General features: G+C 42.4%; 3 protein-coding genes across 17 annotated transcripts in view; 1 reads left to right on the forward strand and 2 right to left on the reverse strand.

The window, feature by feature from the left end:
* The window catches only part of LOC133640913 (MAP/microtubule affinity-regulating kinase 3-like), a 113,388-nt gene extending 112,795 nt beyond the window's left edge, over positions 1-593 (reverse strand). For 4 of the 13 annotated variants that reach the window (XM_062034610.1, XM_062034606.1, XM_062034609.1 and 1 more), the window contains exon 1: positions 18-589. In XM_062034610.1, coding sequence (XP_061890594.1) covers positions 18-68 — 51 coding nt within the window. In that variant the 5' untranslated portion in view covers positions 69-589. Of the gene's footprint in view, positions 1-17 lie in introns of all 13 variants that reach the window. The other 9 variants (XM_062034602.1, XM_062034608.1, XM_062034604.1 and 6 more) reach the window with 6 other exon arrangements.
* Positions 594-1,361: 768 nt separating this feature from the next.
* On the reverse strand, positions 1,362-15,230 carry LOC133641036 (eukaryotic translation initiation factor 5-like). 2 transcript variants are annotated; one of them, XM_062034836.1, is made up of 12 exons: positions 15,095-15,230; positions 14,319-14,537; positions 9,095-9,374; positions 8,947-9,028; positions 8,612-8,784; positions 5,714-5,825; positions 5,509-5,639; positions 5,271-5,432; positions 4,998-5,159; positions 4,751-4,915; positions 4,536-4,676; positions 1,362-1,770 (listed from the first exon to the last, which is right to left on the reverse strand). In XM_062034836.1, the coding sequence occupies exons 3-12, from the start codon at positions 9,164-9,166 to the stop codon at positions 1,672-1,674; spliced, it is 1,299 nt and encodes a 432-aa protein (XP_061890820.1). In that variant the 5' UTR covers positions 9,167-9,374; positions 14,319-14,537; positions 15,095-15,230; the 3' UTR covers positions 1,362-1,671. The 2 variants fall into 2 exon arrangements, with proteins under 2 accessions (XP_061890820.1, XP_061890821.1); XM_062034837.1 differs by lacking the exon at positions 15,095-15,230 and adding an exon at positions 15,042-15,091.
* Positions 15,231-15,628: 398 nt separating this feature from the next.
* LOC133641037 (vacuolar protein sorting-associated protein 29) lies at positions 15,629-24,481 on the forward strand. 2 transcript variants are annotated; one of them, XM_062034839.1, is made up of 4 exons: positions 15,629-15,773; positions 22,316-22,507; positions 22,573-22,808; positions 24,081-24,481. In XM_062034839.1, the coding sequence occupies exons 1-4, from the start codon at positions 15,771-15,773 to the stop codon at positions 24,196-24,198; spliced, it is 549 nt and encodes a 182-aa protein (XP_061890823.1). In that variant the 5' UTR covers positions 15,629-15,770; the 3' UTR covers positions 24,199-24,481. The 2 variants fall into 2 exon arrangements, with proteins under 2 accessions (XP_061890823.1, XP_061890822.1); XM_062034838.1 differs by lacking the exon at positions 15,629-15,773 and adding an exon at positions 15,789-15,868.
* Positions 24,482-24,777: the final 296 nt, after the last annotated feature.

Consider the following 24,777-nt stretch of genomic DNA (forward strand, 5'->3'; position numbering starts at 1 on the left):
ACTAGCGAGGTACTCACACTTTCTGTCGCCTTCTCGTTGACGGTAGGCAAAGGAGTTTTGGTTGACATCTTTAGTTGTTCCAGAGAAGTCCAGTGACTTGTTCAAGCCGACAGCGGAAAAGGGGCACAGTCGCAGAGTCTCAACATGGATCGCCTAGCAAGAAAAAAAAACAACAAAAAAAAAGACCTCAATCCTCGCTATGGGAGTTAGCGGTTACCCTATGTCGGGCGGATCCCGCACACCACCTGGCTTCGACTCCAGCCAAAATCTCAGTCCGTTGGGGCGAAGCTAACTCCGCCAACGTTGGCGCTGTCGGTCGCCGCTTCCAAAAAAAAAAAAAAAAAAACACACCCCGGGCTTTTACCCCCCCTCCTCCTCCTCCTCTCTCCGCGACAGCCAGTCCGCCTAGCAACGACGAGCCATGGCCTCAAATGTCACACGTCTGTGAATGTCGAGGGGTTTCAAACGGGCTTGCTGGTCGAAATACTCGCCGTCGGCTCCCCTGCTTCCATCTCCGGCGGCCCAAAGCGGAGCTCGGCTGTCTTGTTTTAGGTGGGACCAAAATGGCTACTCAGCGGCTGGGCTGGATTAGGAGGCGTTCAGGGACCTGTCGCTGGCTCCGACATACAAGTTATCATGGGCTTTAAAATATATCGTATATATCGCCTTTTGAGTAATGGCATATACATATGTGAGAGGGCTACATAATGATTCAAATGCGCTCTTGGTGTGTTTGTAAGGGTTAACAAATACGACTCTACCATCCTCACACCAATTGACATGATTGCTCATTTCCGACGGTCCTTGAAAGCAGCTTTAGCGCGCCTAACTGAACGGGAGGAAGTCGGACAACTGACTGACCTCAGTGCCATGGAGCCCCGAGCTGTCAACACAATGCAACAATGTGGCTAGTTTTTGTACTTTTAAGTACGGTTTATTGGTTATAACCGTGTTGCACAGGTTGTTATGAACATCACATTATTCCAGCATGTGCTGCAAACAACTTGAATGTCTAGCTTTTATTGAAAATGCAGAACAATTCACTAATATTTCATCACTATTCAACATTATCATATGGAGCCCCTGAAGGGACATGGGGGAATTGTATTATTATTTTTTTGAGACATGTATCTCGTGCACACAAGTTTTTATAAAATTATAAAAAAAATGTATATAATTTTTTTTTAGTATCTCCTGCGCACAAGAGAAAAAATATATAATTTTTTAAAATAAAAAGTTTCTCGCACGAGATACTGTCTGAAAATGTTTTTAATAAAAAAAACAATTTTCCCCCATGTCGCTTTAGGGGCTCTGTAAAAATGCATCACCATAAACAACTGTGACACCAGGAAGCAGACACGTTGTGGATAGCAAAACATTCTTTATTAACTGGAAAAATACAAGGGGACCAGAAAAGTGCACTCCATCGATCCCAAAACACCCATGATTAAAATCCCCCAGAGAGACGTCATTTCAAGAACTGAATACATGTCTATGTGATAGTGAGAATGCAGCTAGTTAGCAAGTGCTAGGTTACGTGGTACTGCAAAGCAGGTGGGGCACAGAGGGGAGGGGAGGAGTCCGGTAGTGTTAGGGTTCCACGGTTTCAGTCCAAAATCAGGAGATTCAAAGCCACAAGAACAAGAAAGCGTCGTCCTCATCAAGAGTGTCTTAGATGGCGTCTATGTCGATGTCCTCCTCTTCTTTTCCGGGCTTGTCTGCTTTCACAGTCTCCACTTTGAGCTCCCGGGCCGAAGGGGAATACACCACCTGTTGAGAAAGAAAAAGGTGTGACGTTGACAGGATGAAGGAGAACATGTCCCCCCCCTACATATAAACATCTACACCGGGGCTCTGCAAACTTTCCAGCGAGGGCCGCCTCAAAAGTTAAAGGATACCGTATTTTTCTGACTATAAGTCACAGTTTTTTTTCATAGTTTGGCCGGGGGTGTGACTTATACTCAGGAGCGACTTATGTGTGACATTATTAACACATTACCGTAAAATATCAAATAATAATATTTAGCTCATTCACGTAAGAGACTAAACGTATAAGATTTCATGGGATTTAGCGATTAGGAGTGACAGATTGTTTGGTAAACATATAGCATGTTCTATATGTTATAGTTACTTATTCAGCCTGTTGTTCACTATTCTTTATTTATTTTAAATTGCCTTTCAAATGTCTATTCTTGGTGTTGGCTTTTATCAAATAAATTTCCCCAAAAAACGCGACTTAAACTCCAATGCGACTTATGTTTTTTTTCCTTCATTATGCATTTTCGGCCGGAGCGACTTATACTCCGGAGCGACTTATACTCCGGAGCGACTTATAGTCCGAAAAATACGGTAGTTACTTCCTGTGCATGCTAACTTTAGCCAATTATGCAGCAAAAAACCTCAGTAATAACTGTACTCGACACAGGCTAACTGTTAGCATGCTAACATTACCGTACTAACTCTGTTTTAACGGATTTAATATGCATACTCTTCAGTCATACAACTTGGTATTTGACACATACTAACTGTTAGCTTGCTAACTTTTTTAGCCAATTATACAGCGTAACATCTCAGCGACATAACTTTGAACTTGATGGACGCCAACTGTTAACATGCTAATATTAACATGTTAACATTGTGTGACAACTTTTTAAGCAAATTTTACAACAGTACAACTTTGTACCGTTAACATGCTAACTTTTTAGCCAATTATGCAGCGAAACATAGCTCAGTCATAACTTTGTACTTGGCACATGCCAACTGTTAGCATACCAACATTAGCGTGCTAACTTTTAAGCTAATTTTATGCACATACTCTTCAGTCTTACGACTTGGTACTTTGACACATACCAACTGTTAGCTTGCTAACTTTTTTTTGGGCAATTATACAGCGAAACACCTCAGTGATATAACTTTGATCTTGATAAACTATTAGCATGCTAACATTAGCTAGCTAACTTTTTTTTTTAAAGCTAATTTTACAAGCATGCTCTTTAGTCATACGACTTGGTACTTGACACATACCAACTGTTAGCTTGCTAACTTTTTTAGCCAATTATACAGCACAACACCTCAGTGATATAACTTTGATCTTGACAAACTATTAGCATGCCAACATTAGCATGCTAATTTTATTTTTTTTAGCTAACTTACAAGCGTGCTCTTCAGTCATACGACTTGGTACATGATGCATGCTAACTGTTAACATGTTAACTTTTTTAGCCATTTATGCAGAGAAACACCTCAGTCATAACTTTGTACTTTATACACGCCAACTGTTAGCATGCCAACATTAACGTGCTAACTTTTCTTTTTTAGCTCATTTTAAAAGTGTACACTTCAGTCACATGACTTGGTACTGCTACTAGACTTGGACAAACTTTAATGATCCACAAGGGAAATTGTTCCACACAGTAGCTCAGTTACAATGATGGAAAGGACAATGCAGCTATAAATAGAATAAATATAGCGATATAAAATATAACATATACACGTAATATTTACATAATATATGTACAGTATTATATACTGATATATTATGTCTATAACATATATACAATATATAACAATTACCATTACAATATTACAGTATGTGACAGCTGCAGCATAAAATAGAGAAAATCCATCAGAAAATATACATTAAAAACAAAGAAGTAGCTAACATAGAAGGTGCTAACTATGCTAACTTTTTGTAGCCAATTATGCAGCGAAACACCTCAGTCATACAACTTTGTACTTGGCACATGCCAACTGTTAGCAGGCCAATGTTAGAATGCTAACTTTAGCTTATTTTACATGTGTACTTTGAGTCATAGGACTTTGTACTTGACGCCTTCCAACGTTAGCATTTAAATTTAGCTTGCGCATTTGTAGTTTTTTCGTAAAATGTTTTAATCCGCAATGTTTTTATTTTGGCTTTAAAAAAATTAGGCGGGCCAACAAAAAAAACAAAAAAAACAAGCTGCAGGGCGCACCTTGGACACCCCTGATCTATACTACCGTATTTTTCGGAGTATAAGTCGCACCGGCCGAAAATGCATAATAAAGAAGGAAAAAAACATACATCGCACCGGAGTATAAGTCGCATTTTTGGGGGAAATTTATTTGATAAAAGCCAACACCAAGAATAGACATTTGAAAGGCAATTTAAAATAAAGTTTAGTGAACAACAGGCTGAATAAGTGTACGTTATATGAGGCATAAATAACCAACTGAGAACGTGCCTGGTATGTTAACGTAACATATTATGGTAAGAGTCATTCAAATAACTATAACATAGAACATGCTATACGTTTACCAAACAATCTGTCACTCCTAATCGCTAAATCCCATGAAATCTTATACGTCTAGTCTCTTACGTGAATGAGCTAAATAATATTATTTGATACTTTACGGTAATGTGTTAATTTCACACATAAGTCGCTCCTGAGTATAAGTCGCACCCCCGGCCAAACTATGAAAAAAACTGCGACTTATAGTCCGTAAAATACGGTACTAACATGTATTTTCAAATTAAAATATTATCCAAAACTGACCTCGACGTTCTCATCGTCTTCCTCGTCCTCCTCCTCGCTCCCCTCGGTCTCCTCCTCCGCCTCCTTCAGCCACTTGACAAAGGGCGCAGCCTTAGCGTGGATCTCTTTGGCAAGTTCCTTAGAGACATACTTCTTAGAAACCTGAGGGACAGAAAACAGATGCCATCAACACATCGGTGACAACAAAGCCAGAGTGAAGGAAGTCATTCTATCACCTTCTCTGCCCAGGCGAATATGACATCCTCCTCCAGCAGGTCGGCGTCATAGAGATCTTTGAGGATGATGGGGACTTTCTGCAGGAGCTGGAGTTGGTGCAGCTTCACCACACACTCAAATCCTCCCAGCAGGTACTTCTGGGCCTTCTTGTTGTTGTGGCAGAACTGAGGACGCGGAAAGGGACACTCTGAACGTGCTCACAGGGAAGCGTGTCAGTCAGTCATGTGACTTGAGCTCAAGACGTACCCGCAGGAAGTGGCGCTTGTACTTCTTGAGCTGCTCGCGGATGTTTTCGTCAAAGAGCAGCTCGCTGAGGATGAGCGGGCCCATGGCCTTCACGTCCAGACGCTCCGCCTCAGCCAGGATGTCTTTGTCGGCCGCGTCTATGGTGGCGTTCTCCTTCCTTATCTGGAGACGCAAAGATGGGACGGACTTTACTCCAACAGTGTGTTAATTTTGCACTTTTATCACAACGTTAAAAAGCAGCTGAGAAGGAACGCGTGAGAAGAGCAAGCTGACTTTGACAAAGCTGTAGAAGAGGTTCACTCGCTCCTCCAGAGGTTTCTCCAGATCCTCGCTGAGTGTGAGGTTCTTGGCGTGGTCGCTGATCTCCTCCATTCGCCTCCTCTGGGCCTCCTCAGTGGTCTCCTCCCCCCAGTCTTCATCATCGTCGTCTCGGTCCTGACACACAAAACACACCTAAGCACACTCTAGGGGAGGGCTGGAAGGTCACATACTGGAGGGGCAGTGAACGCACCACAGCCTCAGGAGCGTCAAAGTTCTCTTGGTTTCCAGCCTCTCCACTTCCAGAGCCGTTCTCCTTGTCCTTCTTGCGGTTCTTCTTCTCCTTCTCCTTCTTTGCAGATGCAGATCCACTTTCAGTGGCCTCTGTCAAGGGACAAGGTGTAATTAATATACAGAAATACATTCCTGTGGGACGCTCATGCAGGAGACCATCTCACCTGGTGGGTTTTTAAGGATGAACGTGCAGAGTTTGTGCCTGGTGTCGAGCATGCCGCGGTGCCCACAGGCCTTACAGGCAGTGCCAATGGTTTGTTTCTTGGGATTTACATTCTGTGGGGAGCACAGCTCTCATAAATGACTGAATCACTCACTTTGTAATCAATGCAACATTTTAAATGACATAGGTTGTATACATCAGACGCCACGTCCGGCTCATAAAACTACAGGAGGCCGGAAGTGGTGGGCCAGCCAGGGTCTGTTGTCATAGCGTTCTGGGCAGGAAAGAAAAATGCCCTAAGCTTGCCTTGTTTTAGGCTGTTGGAACAGTTCAAATCGCGAAAAGGATAAATGTTCCTTCAGAGGCAATCAAGACGGGCGAAAGATGTCAACATTTTTTACGAAAGGCGACGAGAAAAGTAGCACGCACTACAGTCCAAGGGAGCAGAGTCGCAGAACGCACAAGTTTGGAGTGATCACTTTGTTTAAAGTTTTTCATTTAGTATTTCCCATTTAAGTATTACCTTGATATTTTTTATTTTTTTAAATTCTTGTTTCTGTGTTCTTTTTTTTGCATTTTTGCTACTAGTGTTTCGTAAAGCAACAACTCTGCGAATCTAAAATTAAATAAATCAAATGTGAGCAAAACCTGAGAGTTATGTTTTTACCAAAGGCAGCAATCATAAATGAAACTTTCAGGACTGTCAACGTTAACATATATGAATAATAAAAAAATATGACATTATCAAATATGAATGAAGATGAATCATTGTTAATTTGTTACATCCTGTCTGTGATTGCGAGGATTTGCTTTAAAACAGAACTTTGGCTGATAAGGTAACTTGTTGATATTGCAGCGTCAAACGCTTTTATCATGGGCGCACATCAAGTTTAAAAACCTCTTAAGGCCCAAGCTGTTTGTGTACATGCTTTTTTTATTTCTCGTTGCTATTTGGGCTTATTGGACCCTAATTAGAATAAAAACTAAAAATCATCTTTTGATATGATGTACTTAGTCCATAAGTACACAAACGTGTACTTCATGTGTAGTGACATGCTAATTTTTATTTTTACACTTTTTTCCCCAAAATTCCATTGTATGTTATACTCTTCTGACACCACCAGATAGCAGTATAAGTGTCCATATGTCGGCATAAGACCCCGATTCAGTAGTGTACACAACTTTGGAAATAAGAGCTAAAAGGTGCTGTCCACCATTGTGGCCACTAAGGCCTTTAGAGGTTAATTAAAATACCATCTTAAAGCAAGACACGTATTCGAGAATGGGCCGACAGTGTTGCAGGAACTTCAGGACTTTTGTAAACAGCAACTAGCGACAAATCTTGTGACTTTTACCAGGAATATTGGAGACTTTTTTTGTGTCTTGAGAGACTGAGGAGAAAGCAAGCAGCAGTCATCACCCTCAGCGAGCAGTTACAGCTGGTGCTGATACGCCAATAGCTACATGCGAGCATGAATGCTAGCTACATCGACAGGAAGCTGGCAAAGTTGCCTGATTTAATGTTGTCAACAAAAGTAGTGCAGTTACATTGAACATATGCCTTTGCTAAAAAGGACAGCATGTAGGACATCTAACATCTGTGAAGACCAAGTCCTGAAAGAAGATGTCGATCCTATCACCACATCTGATCTGTCGCACATTACCTTGGAGGGGCACAATTACAGCAAGGACAAACAAACTATACTACACAGGAGCATCAGCTTGCAACTACTGAACTTTGGACATCTGTAAGCAAACAACGAGCTGGGGTTGCATTGCACCAAAAAAAGAGATCAGTATTGTCATCTGAAAAAGGTAAACAAGCCTGTTTGTTTCAACAACTGTTTAAACTAAAGAGTAAATGGTGCATCATGTTAAGTTGTTTGAGTGCATTTACAGCATTGACTATTAGTAACTGAACCTTGTTTACAAGATTATTGCAAACGGCAAAGACTTTCAAAATGTGCACCTAATTTTATCTATACTTATTTTCACCAAGCTCAGAGCAAATCATGACTTGCAGTTCAGTAAAACATTTAAAAAAAACTTTCCAGTGTGACATTCTGATTACCAAATTGCATTTGTACCCAAATATTGGGGTGTTTTCTTAGGCAAATTGCATTTATGCAAGCAAATAACCTGTAATTAAAGTGATTCATCTGATTTTAAAAAGTCATCACTTGACAGCCCTAATAGTTTCATATCCACAGCTACCCCAGGGCAGCTGTGGCTATGAAAGTAGCTTACCACCACCAGGTGTGAATGAATGATGGGTTCTAACTTCTGTCAAGCACTTTGAGTGTCTAGAAAAGCGCTATATAAATCTAATCCATCATCATTATTATTAATAGTTATATTTTAATAAAGGCGGCGAAAACATGCGCACTCGTAGCAGCGCAAGATGGCGGTAGACGCGACGTTAAATCCTGAAATGCCACCTTACCCGAGCAAAAACGAACCATGATTTATCCGGGAGACTCTTGATAGCAATGTCCTTGACCCAGCCGCACACAAGGAGGTTGTAGACCTCCATGCTTTTCCAAGTTTACATCCGTTTTGTTGCGTAGAATGATGTCTGGAGCACCGGATAGTTCGACATGTCTGGAAACGCGACCAACAGATAATCCCTGGGATACTCGACAAAACTTATTTTGATAAAGTATAGGGATAGATTCCGATTTTTTGCTCGTCTCCTCATTTAGTGGTTTTGCACTACGTGTGCTGCACAGTAGCCATGTTGGTTTGGTGGCCCACCACTGTGTTTACCTTTGTTTAAAAAGTCACATGACTGAATACAACCTACAAAGCCAAATATCCCTCCCACGTTTCAAGTTCTTTAAGTGTCAGTCACATGGCTATCTGGGCTGATGTTGACCCACATATGCTGTACAACATTTACCAGGTCAGTTTCTGGGTTGTCACACTCGGTACACAGCACAAATTTTCTGATGAACCCGTCAAGCATGTCCTGCAGCTTGTTCGCCTCATGGGATCCGTTGACGATGTAGCGGTCGTTTTTGCTATCAAACTGGGTCTGAGCACCGAGTTCACAGCCAAAGAACTTGGTCGGGTCTGGAGAGAGAAAGAGTCAACATCACAACTGTAGAATAATTTACAAGAATAGCTACCAACTAATATTCTCCAATACGTCATTAAAAAAGTATCATTAAAATGGTAAAAATGCAACATCTACAAATTAGGTTTGTAGAACTGTGGAAAAAGAATGTGACGTACATGTTGGAGGCCTGTTCAGCGCCTTTGCAACATCAACCATGTTGACAATGACCGTCTTGATTCCATTCCCTTTGCCTTCCACCTGGAGAACACGGATATACGTTGGAATTGTGTGACAGAGCTCATCACGGCATCACTGCTGTGTTACCTTGGCAATCAGACGGGGCATTTTGTAGCGATAGAACTGGTCCAACACGCTGCGGTTGACGTTGACAGACATTTTGGCTGACTGCTAGCACTATCAGTAAGATAAGAGAATCTTGGTTGGGGATTTTCCGGGATCTTCTGTCTGGAAAAGAGGGGATGACATAAACGACTGCAAGCGCGCTCGGTCTCTGACATGAAAAACGCTGTGCCGCTGTGGCCACAAGCTCCCCGCTTGAAGGCTAGAGTTCCACCACACAGGTTCCGACGGCTGCGCAACAGCTCTGAAAGACAAAGAGGAGGGGGGTTTATGGTAAACAACTCAAGAAGCCTCCGGTAAAATGTACTTTACTCAGTTGGTGACTCATCCAGTGTGATGCTCAAAACAAAAGACACTAGTTTCACCGTCCATTTGGGCTCCAGATGTACCATAGTCAGTACGTTTCCATGCACGAAGTTAGTCCGATTTCTCAAATAGTTTGTTTGTATTTTCACACCTACATGTGAAGTCACGTCCTGGGTATGACGTTAAACTACATCCAGGCATGAGATGGGAGGTTGTGTGTGGGGTTAGTGAGTCCCAACTAACGTCTATAAAATGCACACAAAGAACCGTTTGCACCTTCTCTTGTGACTGGCAGGCGGTCAGCGCCATAAAGCTGAGCGGGTCCCTGGGTAATTGGGGTGCGGACAACCAACAGGACAGACTAAGTTCAACAGCCCAGTAAGGCAATTAGTCTAGGAGAAGGATCTCTGATATAAAATACCCCTTCCAACCCGCACCAAGCCAGCGTGGAAGGTGTAGGCTAATAACCAGCATGAAGAGTACGCCAAGAGAGATTGTTCACTATGGCAGAAACATGCTGAGGCTTTCGTCCAGCAGTGGACTGACAACGGCTGATGATGATGTGAAGTCATGTTTCCCATGCACTCTCTCTAACAATACTATTGGTCATATGCCATGTGGCTCCCATACACTGATTGATTGAGATTTTTTATTAGTAGATTGCACAGTGAAGTACATATTCCGTACAGTTGACCACTAAATGGTAACACCCGAATAAGTTTTTCAACTTGTTTAAGTCGGGGTCCACTTAAATTGATTCATGATACAGATATATACTATCATTATAATATAGTCATCACACAAGATAATCATCAGAGTATATACATTGAATTATTTACAATCCGGGGTGTGGGATGAGGGGGTTAGGTTTGGTTGATATCAACACTTCAGTCATCAATTGCATCATCAGAGAAATGGACATTGAAACAGTGTAGGACTGACTTGGTAGGATATGTACAGCAAGTAGTGGACATAGAGAGAAAGATCAGAAAGCGTAAGAAAAGATGGGCACTTATTTCCTTTCAGCACGAGTAATGTATTCCAGTTGACCTATGACGTCACCAAAACAGGACATCTTCGCGGGGTCTCTTAAATCGCTCTATTGATCTCACATAGGACTGGGCGGTGTAGTTAATACCGGTATATTTTAGAAAGCGGTATATATTTGAGACCATACCGCCATACATATCTTTTAATGTGCCTTTGTTACTTTGATTGCTTTTCTCTGCGCCTGACGGGCGAAGCACAGAGCATACTCTTTGGCTCAACCCCGCCCCTCGCGTGTTTATGGAGGCTTCTCTCGGACACAGCACATCAAACTTAATTATTTTAATTTAAAAATTTGGCGGCGAGTGACAATGCTTTGGCGATTGGTGAGTGACTACAGCTTTATTTAAAACATACACAAACTTGCGTTAGAACCTATATCACTCCCTGTAGCGATGTTATCACTAATCTCATCTGTTTGTGTTGTTAACTTCTGTTAGCAACTTAGCACAGAAGCTAATGATAGCTCCTCTCTGCTGCTCACACGGTGTGTCAAATGTTTGGCTCCACCTTGATTTAACAGTGCCTCTCTCCATAGCCTGTGCGGACTAAGCTACTGTAGTATAGCGCCTGGGAAGCTGAAAAGTAGTTTTAAACTTAGCCAACGGTTTTCAACACAGTGGGCGACTAGAAGCTCCCTCTATCTCCGCCCATAAGCAAACAAAGGCGCAGTAGAAAATTGATTATTAATCCGTTTATATCTGTACTTTTAATTTTAATGTGTTTTATCTAAACTATTGTTAAAATGTAATCACTTATTCTTCTGTGTGGATACTTCACATTAGTTTTAGGTGATACTACACATTTTTGGTATGGATCCAATACCAAGTAGTTACAGGGTTATAGATTGGTCATACATAAAGTTCTGTGTCCAGGGATGTATTTCCTGATTTTATAATTTAAAAAAAATACAATTATTTGTGACAATAAAAAATATTAATGTAGTCATTGCATTATAGACTATATGCGGCCCTTGTACTTGGTTGATATTTGTATAGATCCACTGATCTGTTTACATTCAGGAAAGCTAGCTTGCTGTTAGTGGTTAGCTATTGTATCCTCACACTACTGACATAGTACAGAAAAAAACTTGATTGCATCACAAATCTACGGAGCCCCTAAAAAGGGAAATGGCGGGAAAAAAATGTTTTGCGAGATTTCGCAAAAGGTTTCTTTCCTATGTCAGTGAACCGCAAGTAAAACAGACACAGCGATGGTGAACCAGAAGTGAAACAGACAAAGCGATGGAGGAGCCTACCCATCATCCGTGGGAGAAGTTTATTGATTTCTATTTTAGTATTGGCGTAACAAAGACATCAAATCGTATTATGGTTCCACAACAGAGCACAGATGATGGGTAGACTCCCGCTCCTCCATCGCTGTCTTTTTCACTTCCGGTTCACCATCGCTGTGTCGGTTTCACTTCCGGTTCACTGACGTAGGGAAAAAACTTTTGCAAGCTCTCGCAAATAGTATGGCGAGCTCACGCAAAAATTGTTTTTCCCCTCCATGTCCCTTTAGGGGCTCCGTACAAATCAATAAATAAATCAGACATTTTACAAAGTGATCACTGTAGACACGAGCACGGTCCGATTGTATTCCACAAGATGATGAAAGTGATAAAACCATATCCTTCGACACGCTTGTTTTTTCCCCCTGACTTTAATACCTATATGAACATCTCTGGGTTGGGGAGGAGATCTTGCCCCAAGTGGAGGAGTTCAAGTACCTCGGAGTCTTGTCCACGAGTGAGGGAAGAGCGGATCGTGAGATCGACAGAGGACCGGTGCGCCGTCTTCAGCAATGCGGGCGCTGTATCAATCCGTTGTGGTGAAGAAGGAGCTGAGCCGAAAGGCAAAGCTCTCAATTTACCGGTCGATCTACGTTCCCATCCTCACCTATGGTCATGAGCTTTGGGTTATGACCGAAAGGACAAGATCACGGGTACAAGCGGCCGAAATGAGCTTCCTCCGCCGAGTGGCGGGGCTCTCCCTTAGAGATAGGGTGAGAAGCTCTGCCATCCGAGAGGAGCTCAAAGTAAAGCCGCTGCTCCTCCACATCGAGAGGAGCCAGATGAGGTGGTTCGGGCATCTGGTCAGGATGCCACCCGAAAGCCTCCCTCGGGAGGTGTTTGGGGCACGTCCGACTGGTAGGAGGCCACGGGGAAGACCCAGGACACGTTAGGAAGACTATCTTTCCTGGCTGGCCTGGGAATGCCTCGGGGTCCCCCGGGAGGAGCTGGACGAAGTGGCTGGGGAGAAGGAAGTCTGGGCTTCCCTGCTCAGGCTGCTGCCCCCGTGACCCGACCTCAGATAAGCGGAAGAAGATGGATGGATGAGGACGTCGTTGTGGCTTGTGCAGCCCTTTGAGACACTCGTGATTTAGGGCTATATAAGTAAACGATTGATTGATTGATATAGGGCAGAGGTTCTTAACCTTGTTGGAGGTACCGAACCTCACCAGTTTCATATGCGCATCCACCAAACCCTTCTTTAGTGAAAAATAAAATGTTTTTTTTCAAATTCAAGACAAAGTTACGTTTTTGGTAACACTTTAGTATGGGGAACATATTCTAAGTAACAGAGACTTAATTTGGAGTTTTTTGGAAACTAGGGGAACATATTCTAAGTAACAAAGACTTAATTTAGAGTTTTTTGGACACTAAGGGAACATATTCTAAGTAACAGAGACTTAATTTAGAGTTATTTGGTTAGGGTTAGAGGGTTAGTTATAATAAGGCCATGCCGAATAAGGCATTAATAAGTACTTAATAATGACTAGTTAAGAGCCAATATGTTACTAATTTGCATGTTAATAAGAAACTAGTTAATGGTGAATATGTTCCCCATACTAAAGTGTTACCATGTTTTATTACTGGTGCACAAAATTAACCGTGCATGAACATCACCTTGTTCAAAGAACAAAACAAACAGTGCATAAACTCACAACAAATTACACACCTGCAAATCAGTCTGACTTCTGCTGTTGCCGTATCCATAATACGCCGATAGGGACAAGTTTTTATTTACACGATGAGTCGGGTGTGTCTTGACCTCTGCCGAACCCCTGAGCCTGACTCACCGAACCCCTAGGGTTCGACCGAACCCAGGTTAAGAACCACTGATATAGGGCATGTGCTCAAACTCTACACTCGCTTATTTTAACGCTACGCTCAAGCTGCTTGACCATCCTGTCAATTCGGAAGAGAAACGGATGTGACGTCATACGCAACCCAGCTGTACATGAATATGCCCTTAAGGAAGGAATGTGTATAATGCTTCAGTGTCACATGTCTGTCAGTGTCACTGAAGCTTGTGTACACTCACAAAAAAAACAGCTGACAACATATAACACACTCACAGGAGCCAACAGAGGACAAGCAGACAGAATAGGCCAGAAGAAAAGAACAAATACCAGCTGCAATTTTTGAAAGGCGGCCGCGGCTTTTGTAGGCCAAAATAGGCCGCATTGGGGGTGGGGGCATCGGCCGCTTTATCTCACGCAAGGCCGTGGTTGAGGGGTCACCTCCAAGCGGCCTAGCGACTGTCGACTTAAATATCACCAAACCTTATTCCATTAAAAAAAACACCACTTGTCTATTGCAAAAGCGCCCAAGTTAAATCCGGGTCACTTCTGAGGGAGGCTAGTTAGCTTAGCCTAGCCTAGCAGCTTGGCGCAGAGTGCGTCATCAAGTCACACGAGTGTTGGGGAGGCGCCATTTTGATAGCTCACTAAACAAATATAGTACACCGTCCATGTTGCTTCCATGTGGCCCCCACGTTGTGTAAATCACTTTGTAGGAAGAGAAAATGAGCCCACACAGTGTGTGACTTACCGTTTTCGCAAAACAAAGACATAAACAACGCTGATCGTCCAAGAGCCGCAATGAACGCTGGTCGATGACTGCCGCTGGTCTTGTATCGATTGCAGCAGGGCTTCTTGGTGGGCTTTTTTTAATAGAGGAGGACGATGCTCCAGCTCCCTAAAGCCTCCACACGACGAATGAGTCAAAGGTTAAATGGCGTATCCGGGGCGTCCTCTTGGGTGTGGAGACCTTTGAAGGAAGAGGCGGATTTTTTTTTTTTAGTAATTCACACAGGCAAATGGGAAACGCACTAACGTTAGGATTCTTAAAAGTATTTTTTTGATAGTAGTGTTATCAAAAAAAAGCAAGAAAATGTGTCAAATACGGCGGTAAAGCTCCGCGGGTTACCGTTAGCTTATGCAAGTCGCACATGTAGTAGCGCCATTCCGATTCAGGACAAGATCAATATATGCAAATATCAACGCGGAGCTGAACATATTAATCGTGACATTGAAAAAAACAAAAAACAGAACGATCCACAATTTAAGACACCCAGTAAATGGGATTAGCAAAGATCTTCCAGGAAATAGTCTAGGCCCAGACTCCTGAGGAATAGTCGCTACCAGTCAAGCGCCGTGACGTCGTTATTAGCTTGGGCGCTGCCGAATGTGCCGATCAAAAATAAAAATAAATGCCCGACACATTATTTGTGTCTAGATGTGTTTTTTTTTACCAGTCAAACTACGACCGTACCCGTGAAGTTTGTTTCGGGAGCAAAGTGCAATGGACGCGCCGCGCCAGCTTACCTCTCGAATGTTCTGCGAAGCCCCACTACACACGTCGCTTTAAGGACTCAATCACTTGTAAGCTCGCGTAGGCGGCGCACGGCGCTACTTCCGGTTACGGCGTTCGTTAAGTGGTGCGTTTGATGAACGGAAATGGTTGAACGCCTGCGTGAATTGTAGTTATTTAATCGATGGTGGCGCCCCGAGGTAAAACTTTATCGAGGAATGACTTTGGAGTTGCTTGAGTGAATGTTCACTTTGCTGGCCCGCTTTTAATTTGACAAGGTGAAAGGGAAGTGCTTAAACGGGAGTGTGGTATTGCACTTGATGGATTCGTGAGCGTTTTCTGATTCGCTTTAAGGAAGCTGGCGTAGGTGGCACACGGTGCTACTTCCGGTTGAGTGGCAGGACTCGCCTGTCTTTGATGAACGAAATTGTTGAACGCACGCGTGAATTGTAGTTATGAAATACATACGCACGATTGTGGCGCCCCGGGGAGAAATGACTTGGGAGTTGCTTGAGCGAATGTTCACTTGCTGGCGGCTTTTATTTTGACAACATGAAAGGGAAGTGCTTAAACGGAAGTGTGACATTGCGCTTGATGGATTGGTGGGCGTGTTCTGATTCGCTGAGCGGGTGACGCCGCACGCACGTAGGCGCTTCCTCAACTTGACTAGCACAAACAGCGGCATAGAAGATGGTGAGTATTACAAAATAACCCTAAAAAAATGCACCATGTTGCCCATTCCTGCGGCGATTTTACAGCACCTTCCTTACGCGTTGTCCGGAAAAGGCGTGAGTGTGACATTTTGCTTTTCAGCTCAATGGTATTTTTTTTGGTGACGCCTCAAGTCCGAGATGGCTCAACGGTCACATGACAGCTGAGCAAAAAAAGCATGTCACAAACACTTCTTAGGTCTTTATTTCCAGCCCCAGACTGCTCTTTCAGCTCAAACCTTTGTCCGCATGACGACACTTTCACGCTAACGTGACTTTCCCCCCCGTTTGTCAAGTGGTTAGCTTGCTGTGCTAACAAGCTAGCAGCTACTCCAGACTCGACATGCATGCAACGCGTCTTAATGTTTGTCACTTACGATCTAATCACTCATGCATGCACTCATTCATTAACACTATGTCTTGTCTAAATCAGACATTTTAACAAAATCATATAGCTTTGGCTAACTGATCTGTTATTGTTCATTATTTACAATTCTATCCATCTCCTTCCGCTTATCCGAGGTCGGGTCGCGGGGGCAGCAGCCTAAGCAGGGAAGCCCAGACTTCCCTCTCCCCAGCCATTTCGTCCAGCTCCTCCCAGGGGATCCCGAGGCGTTCCCAGGCTAGCCGGGAGACGTAGTCTTCCCAACGTGTCCTGGGTCTTACCGGTCGGACGTGCCCCAAACACCTCCCTAGGGAGACGTTCGGGTGGCATCCTGACCAGATGCCTGAACCACGTCAACTGGCTCCTCTCCATGTGGAGGAGCAGCGGCTTTACTTTGAGTTCCTCCCGGATGACAGAGCTTCTCACCCTATCTCTAAGGGAGAGCCCCGCCACCCGGCGGAGGAAGCTCATTTCGGCCGCTTGTACCTGTGATCTTGTCCTTTCGGTCATAACTAGGGATGTCCGATAATGGCTTTTTGCCGATATCCGATATTGTCCAACTCTTAATTATCGATACCGATATATACAGTCGTGGAATTAACACATTATTATGCCTAATTTGGACAACCAGGTATGGTGAAGATAAGGTCCTTTTTTAAAAAAGAATTATAAAATAAAATAACATAAATAAATAAACATTTTCTTGAAAAAAAAGAAAAGAAAGTAAAACAATATAAAAACAGTAACATAGAAACTAGTAATTAATGAAAATGAGTAAAATGAACTGTTAAAGGTTAGTACTATTAGTGGACCAGCAGCACGCACAATCATGTGTGCTTACGGACTGTATCCCTTGCAGACTGTATTGATATATATTGATATATAATGTAGGAACCAGAATATTAATACCAGAAAGAAACAACCCTTTTGTGTGAATGAGTGTGAATGGGGGAGGGAGGTTTTTTGGGTCGGTGCACTAATTGTAAGTGTATCTTGTGTTTTTTATGTAGATTTAATAAAAAATAAAAAAACGATAATAAAAAAATGATACCGATAATTTCCGATATCACATTTTAAAGCATCATAATATCAGCTATTATCAGACATCTCTAGTCATAACCCAAAGCTCATGACCATAGGTGAGGATGGGAAGGTAGATCGACCAATAAATTAAGAGCTTTGCCTTCCGGCTCAGCTCCTTCTTCACCACACGCATTACTGAAGACGCCGCACCGATCATATGATTTATAATACGACAAACCCCTTACTGTTAAATAACATTTTGTTTGTTTTGTTTATATCAATAAGTGTCCATTCATGTTTAATTTCTAATTTCAGTTCCCCCCCCCCCTTTCTCCCAACATTTTGTTTGCTCTTTGCTTTTCTCTCTTTCCACCTCCCCCCACCAATCTTTGTGATGATGATGCCTTTTGTCATTCTGTCATCCACACACATCCCTTCTCCTTGTCCCTCCGCCCCGCTTGCCCGTCTCCAATCAACCAGGCCGGTCACCGGGTAAGTGTATTCGTCCGACGGCGGATCAGAGATGCGTTGGCTTTGGCTTGCCTGGCTCACTAACACTGGACTTGTGCGGAAAAACGGTAGTCAGTCATAGGGATGATGTTTGATAAGAAATTATCGAGTTCGAGCCCATTATCGAATCCTCTTATCGAACCGATTCCTTATCGATTCTCTTATCGAATCCAGATAGGTTGTTGTATATGGGAAAAAAACAATATTTGGTTTAACAAAAGCTCACTTTTATTTTATAAGAAAAAAATAAAATAAAATAAGCAAACTACATAAATAACATCCTGTAATTTGATTTTGATATTTTTTAATCGTGATGGATTGAAAATGAACACCAATGAGTTGATTGGTGAACATTATCACATAATGTATTCAGAAAGTATAAATAACGACAAATAAAGATAGAATACTATTAACTGCAACATGTAATTGTAAAAAAACAAAAACATTATGATTTGTACATTTTCAGAATGTGCTTGTTCTATTTTTAAACAAAGGAAACAATCTGAAGTTGTCTTTATTTTTAAGTTATCGTGCCGTGATTTTACCCGTAGATTTTTGTCCATGTGGCCCCCCCCATCTAAAATGAGTTTGACACCCCTGCTGTGTATGAGTAAATTATACGTGTCTCACTTTAACTAGTGGTTGAGGAGTGTAATTACACCCACAATTATTTGTCCTTGTATTTGGGCGGGACTTGCTTAGATCCATTCAGTATTTGTGGTGAAAGTATCATAAAATGTCAGGTTTTCAGTACATTGAGAAATATGTGTAACAATGCGAGTCAATGGGGGACCAAAATATCTCCTATTTGGAATCATTTTGCAAAAAGTGCCATATTAAAGATTACCGTATTTCCTTGAATTGCCGCCGGGAATATAGTATTCGCCTGCCTACAATTACAGCCGGGTCAAACTCGTTTCGTAAAATAATTAGCGCATGCTTGGCACTTCCGCCGGGTCAAATACGAGTCATTAAATGACTCCCGCCTCCTGGTGGTAGAGGGCGCTAGTGATCCTTCTTGCGACTACTGGTACTGCAGAAGACCGGTGCTGCAGAAGAAGACAACAAGCAGCAAGCATGAGCAGCGATCGTTTGCTTGCACTTTTAACATGGAGGATTATATATCTAAAATAAAACAGTTTTCTAAACTGGACTTTCAATCGAAGCACGAGGTAATAGTTAAAGGAATATCTCCATCGAGACAGAGAGACTTTTAAAACTGAAGAAAGATAAGGAAGACTGCTTTTGATCAGAAGCAGCTGCACATGGACTCATTTATAGGTAATGGTAAGACCATAATAAAGTTTTTTTTTATTAAATGTGCTTTTCATGATAAGGTAAGCGCCGGAGTGAGAAGAGGTTTTAAAATAATTAGCGCATGCTTGCCCATTCCGCATGCTTTTGGTAAGCGCAGGAGTGAGAAGAGGTTTTAAATTAATTAGCGCCCCGGCGGCTATTCAAGGAAATACGGTAACTTGTTCTAAACTATGTGGCCGAATATCAGCCTAGTAATATACATTTAACTGATTTGTAGAAAATGGGGGAAAAAAATGCGGAAAATATCAGTTTTTTGGTCAAAAGGTGACTCAAGGGATATGAGAGCGAAATCCTTTAAGTGGCAAAAAATGTTTCCCATTTAGCTCCCTCTCCTCAAATGAGCGTGTCCAAACTGATAATACTTGGAGTCCCAACATCTGAGTGGAGTGATGAGGTTCTTTGTGAGCGTTGTGTTTTGAGCCTAAAGCTTTTTGTTTGTGGTTGTTTCTTGTGTGATTTTTAAACGCCTCTGACGTCCAACTCGCCTCTTATTGGGTGTCTGACGCCAGGGTGTCCGTCAAGGACGTTCTCAATGTCGTACGTTCACATATGAGTTCAGACACTCAATGCCTTCACCTTTGTGCTCCTCACTCAAATCAGACCCTCCAGGATTTCAAAATGGCGTGATATTTATGGTGGGAGTTATTTTAAAACTAAGGTGCATGGAGTGTCTTGATGCATTAAATAATCATGCGTGAAGGAAAACTGCAATTGCATGGAGTGTTTTCAGCCTTTTCCGTGGGGTCTTGAGTTTGACACCAGTGGTCTGACCAATCAATTGTATCCCCGCAGGGAAAGTTTTGTCATTTTATTTCATCTGAGCAACAACTTAAGGCAGTTTAATGTTGATTAACGTGGACCCCGACTTAAACAAGTTGAACAACTTATTGGGGTGTTACCATTTAGTGGTCAATTGTACGGAATATGTACTGTACTGTGCAATCTACTAATAAAAGTCTCAATCAATCAATCAAAAAAAGCACTTTATATGTAGAAAGGTTTTGTTAAGAAACCATTCTGAGCCTTATCTTATTTAGTTTTTATTTTATATATGTTGACTACATTAACCCTGGCAATGGACACTGTGTGTATATGTATGTTATGCCATTGTTTACAAATTTGGTAAATAAATAACCCAAAAAATTATATTTTGTTGTTTTCTTACTGTACCGAAAATGAACCGAACCGTGACCTCTAAACCGAGGTACGTACCGAACCGAAATGTTTGTGTACCGTTACACCCCTAGTTACGGCCTTATTCCAAAATGGAATTAATTAATTTTTATCCTCAAAATTCAACACAATGTGAAGTTTTAGTTTTTTACATTTTTCAAAGTTACTAGAAATAAAAAGCAATTAATAATAATCCTTCACAGAATTTGCTCAATACTTTGTTGATACACCTTTGGCAGCAATTACAACCTCAGTGTGTTTGAATACAATGCCACAAGCTTGGCACACCTATCTTTGGGCAAATTCACCCATCCCTCTTTGCAGCACCTCTTCAATCTCCATCAGGTTGGATGGGAAGCGTCGGTTTTCATCCAGGATGTCACAGTACATCTCTGCATTCATATTTCCCTTTAATCTGACTAGCCTCCCAGCTCCTGCCGCTGAAAACCATCCCCAAATCATGATGCTGCCACCACCATGCTTCACTGTAGGTCTGCAACAATTAATCGATTAAAATCAATTATAAAAATAGTTGGCGATTAATTTAGTCATCGATTCGTTGGATCTATGCTATGCGCAGAGGCAATTATTATTATTTTAATTTTTTTTTTTTATAAACATTTATTTATAAACAGCTGAGAAACAATAATCAAAATAAGTATGGTGCCAGTATGCATTTTTTTTTTCAATAAAATACTGGAAAGGATAGAAATGTAGTTTGTCTCTTTTATCCGATTATTAATCGAAGTAATAATCGACAGATTAATCGATTATCAAATTAATCGTTAGCTGCAGCCCTACTTCACTGCATGGATGGTATTGGTTGGTTTCCTCCAAAACAAAAGACTTCAATCTTTGTCTCATCAGACCAGAGAATTTTGTTTGACAAGATGTGAGATTCTTTCAGGTGCTTTTTTTGGCAAACTTTTAATATGAAATGGCTTCCGTCTGGCCACTCTACCATTGGTGGATTGCTGCAGAGATGGTTGTCCTTCTGGAAGGTTCTCCTCTCTCCACAGAGGAATGCTCTAGCTCTAACCGAGTGACCATCAGGTCCTTGGTCACCTCCTTGTCAGGTTCAAACACTGATGACATCTATTAAACAGACGAGAAGCAAGGAATCACGCAGAGACGGAGTTCAATTTGGCTCAACGAGGAGACACGTGTTTTGGGCTGTATTCTAGTTACAGATCCAAACTAGGTTCTAAAAGTCCGGCCCGCATGCTTCCTCTATTTATTTGGGAGATGCCCGTTTACATCACTGAAGCTGTCGCCGAGGGAAGGGGGTAATCTCGACAACTCCAGTTAGACACAACATATGATTATACAAAAATGCAAATGTATTGACGCTGGTGATATCGCCTCGTCTCTGCTCTGTCTGCGTCACGGCGGTGTTCGGCCTTGGCAGTCAGCAGGCCGTTCCTGGACCCAAACGCTGATACCAGACTGGCTTGCAATCTTTTGGGAAATACCACTTCAGCACAACTGACAAAAATTATAGCAACGGCCCTTAAGCATAAACATTGTGTGATAATATATACATAATTATTCTAACACTCCCTGACTAGACTAAGATGAATGCAGCAATGTGTAGAAACATCCAACGCTTCCCACCTAACCTGAAGGAGGTTGAGTGGTGCTGCAAAGAGGAATGGGCCAAACTGCCCAAAGATTGTGGCATCGTATTCAAAAAGACTTGAGCCTGTAATTGCTGCCAAAGGTGCATCCACAAAGTATTGAGCAAAGGCTGTGAATACTTGTGATATTTAGTTCTAATATTTGTGTGAGCCAGCAGGAGCTGGAAGTAAATACAACTATGATTTTTGGTAAGTAAAAACAAATGAATGAACTCACCACCTGATGCAAGGTTCTTGAAAAAAATCTGATAATCACAAAAAAGTAAAATCCTGGAGGGACTGTGACATGGCTTGTTGTGTTCCCCCACTCTACGGAGCTAACCTGGACGTGGTTGAATCAAGTAACACTCTGCTCGGAGCTCCTGGTGGTGTTTCCCTGCTGGATGAATCAACTCGGGTGTGCCTCACGGAGACCCTCTTGGTCCACTCGTGTCACTGACGGGCATCTAACCTCTCCTTTTGTGCCTGCGACTCCACCAGTTGGTCCTGGTCTTAGGCGACCTGCACATCCCCCACCGGTGCAACACCCTGCCAGCCAAGTTCAAGAAGCTGCTGGTCCCGGGGAAGATCCAGCACATCCTTTGCACGGGCAACCTGTGCACCAAGGAGAGCTACGACTACCTGAAGACTCTCGCGGGCGACGTCCACATCGTCCGCGGGGACTTCGACGAGGTCCGTTTAGCGTCCGAACGACGCCCTTCAAAACTTCCAACCGTTTCTTTTGTGCGCCCTGTCAGAACCTGAACTACCCGGAGCAGAAGGTGGTGACGGTGGGCCAGTTCAAGATCGGGCTGATCCACGGGCACCAGGTGATCCCGTGGGGGGACATGGCCAGCCTGGCGCTGCTGCAGAGGCAGCTGGACGTGGACATCCTCATCTCGGGCCACACGCACAAGTTTGAGGCCTTTGAGAACGAGAACAAGTTCTACATCAACCCGGGGTCCGCCACCGGGGCCTACACTGCGCTGGAAAGGTACATGTTTGTGTCGTGTGTCAACTGGGCAAAACTTACGGTAATATGCTCAAAGAAGATGACCATACTGATGGAAAATGCTATTTACATATATATTAGTGTATTGCAGTTATTAGGGACCGAGTCCCTTTGGGACAGAGGACCCTATTGTATTTCTAGCGTTTTATTAGGGTCCGCACAGGACCATTGTCAAAGGAATCCCAAAGGGAGTTCCTTTTGCAATGGGACGAAAGGAACCTATTGTTATTGTAAGGTTTTATTATTATTATTTATTATTCCGCAGCTTTGCGGACTACTTTGCCCCCCTTAACATGCTTCAAAACTCACCAAATTTGACACGCACATAAAAAAACGCGAACAAAACTCTTTAGTCAAAAAACCAAACCCCAAAACTCAAAATTGCGCTCTAGCGCCCCCTAGGAAGAAAACTGCCTCTAACTCCCAGTACGAATGTCGTAGAGACATGAAACAAATACCTCTATGTAGGTCTCACTTAGACCTACTTTTCATTAATTTTTTCCGGCAAAAATCAACAGGAAGTTGGCAATTTCCCCTTCAAGACAAAAAATGACTAAAAACACTAATTTTTGCCTCTTTGAGCTGTAATTTGACCCCCTTAAAATACTTCAAAACTCACCAAACATCGGGACTGGTGGAAATTGCGATGTAAAAAAAAAAACGAACCCCAAAACTCAAAATTGCGCTCTATTGTAAAGCAATTTGTGTGAAGCAAGAACCCTGATTGGCTGTCTTTTTACACATGACTTTTTGCTACGGTTCTGCCATTTTAAGAGTTGTGTGTCCGTAATCAGAGGTGTGTATGTGTAAAGCAATTTGTGTGAATAAGAAACCTGATTGGCTTGTAAGAGTTGTGTGTTTGCAGGGGTTCAAAGTTGTAAAAAAGTTGTCAGTCTATAAGTTGAGCGTGTTCTTCCTCATACTCGCCACTAGTCGGCGCCTTGCAGCCACGCACACTCATGTTGGTGTCCAAGCCATGAACAATTATAATGGACTTTACATTATATATGTCAATACAAGTTCGTGTTTTAGCAGTATTTTGTACACAAATCGGGTTGCATGTGTGTATGTGTAATACACACATGTACAATTATGAACGGCAGAAACGTGACAAAAAGACAAAAAGGAAAAACAAGTCATTTTGCTTCCATTCTCCTGGTCTTAATAAATGTTGCCCTCTGCTGGTTGAAATCCGTGCCTGCATGGCCTCCACACAAAGTCACGTCGTGTCCCCTTTTCTCCTCCCCCCTCCAGCAACATCATCCCCTCCTTCGTGCTCATGGACATCCAGGCGTCCACGGTGGTGACGTACGTCTACCAGCTGATCGGCGACGACGTCAAAGTGGAGAGAATCGAGTACAAGAAATCTTAATACAAAAAGAAAGAAGGGAGGAGAGGCGGGGTGGCGTGTTGTTGCAATTCCTTTCCACTAGGGGGCAGCGTCTGCCGCACAGTCCCAGCATTGACGCTGACCTGTATGATATTGTTTATATTGCGTCATCCACATGTGCGCGTCATGATTGAGAACTACAATGCTGTCACGTGACTTGGCTGTCCAACACACTTTTGGCGCCATTTTTGTTTTTTCTTGTAAGTGACCTTCATTTAGCTTCTGTCCTGACTGCCACACAATAAACTTGGATTTTACTCCAAAAGGTGTTATTTATTCTAATTAATAATATATATATATATATATATATATATGGACATTAGTCCAAATTGGTGCCTTTTACATCCCCAGAAATGTAGAAACGTTGGGTAAAGTAACTAAAATATATACATATTTATATTGCATATATATAAATTATTTTAAAATCTTTAGAAAAATAGAATTTGCTTGCCCTTAATAAAACTGTAAATCAGGGGTGTCAAACTCATTTTAGATCGAGGGCCACATGGAGAAAAATGTACTCCCAAGTGGGCCGGACTGGTAAAATCACGGCACGATAAC

This window comes from Entelurus aequoreus, linkage group LG23, assembly GCF_033978785.1.
Source record: "Entelurus aequoreus isolate RoL-2023_Sb linkage group LG23, RoL_Eaeq_v1.1, whole genome shotgun sequence".
Classification (NCBI taxonomy): domain Eukaryota; kingdom Metazoa; phylum Chordata; class Actinopteri; order Syngnathiformes; family Syngnathidae; genus Entelurus; species Entelurus aequoreus.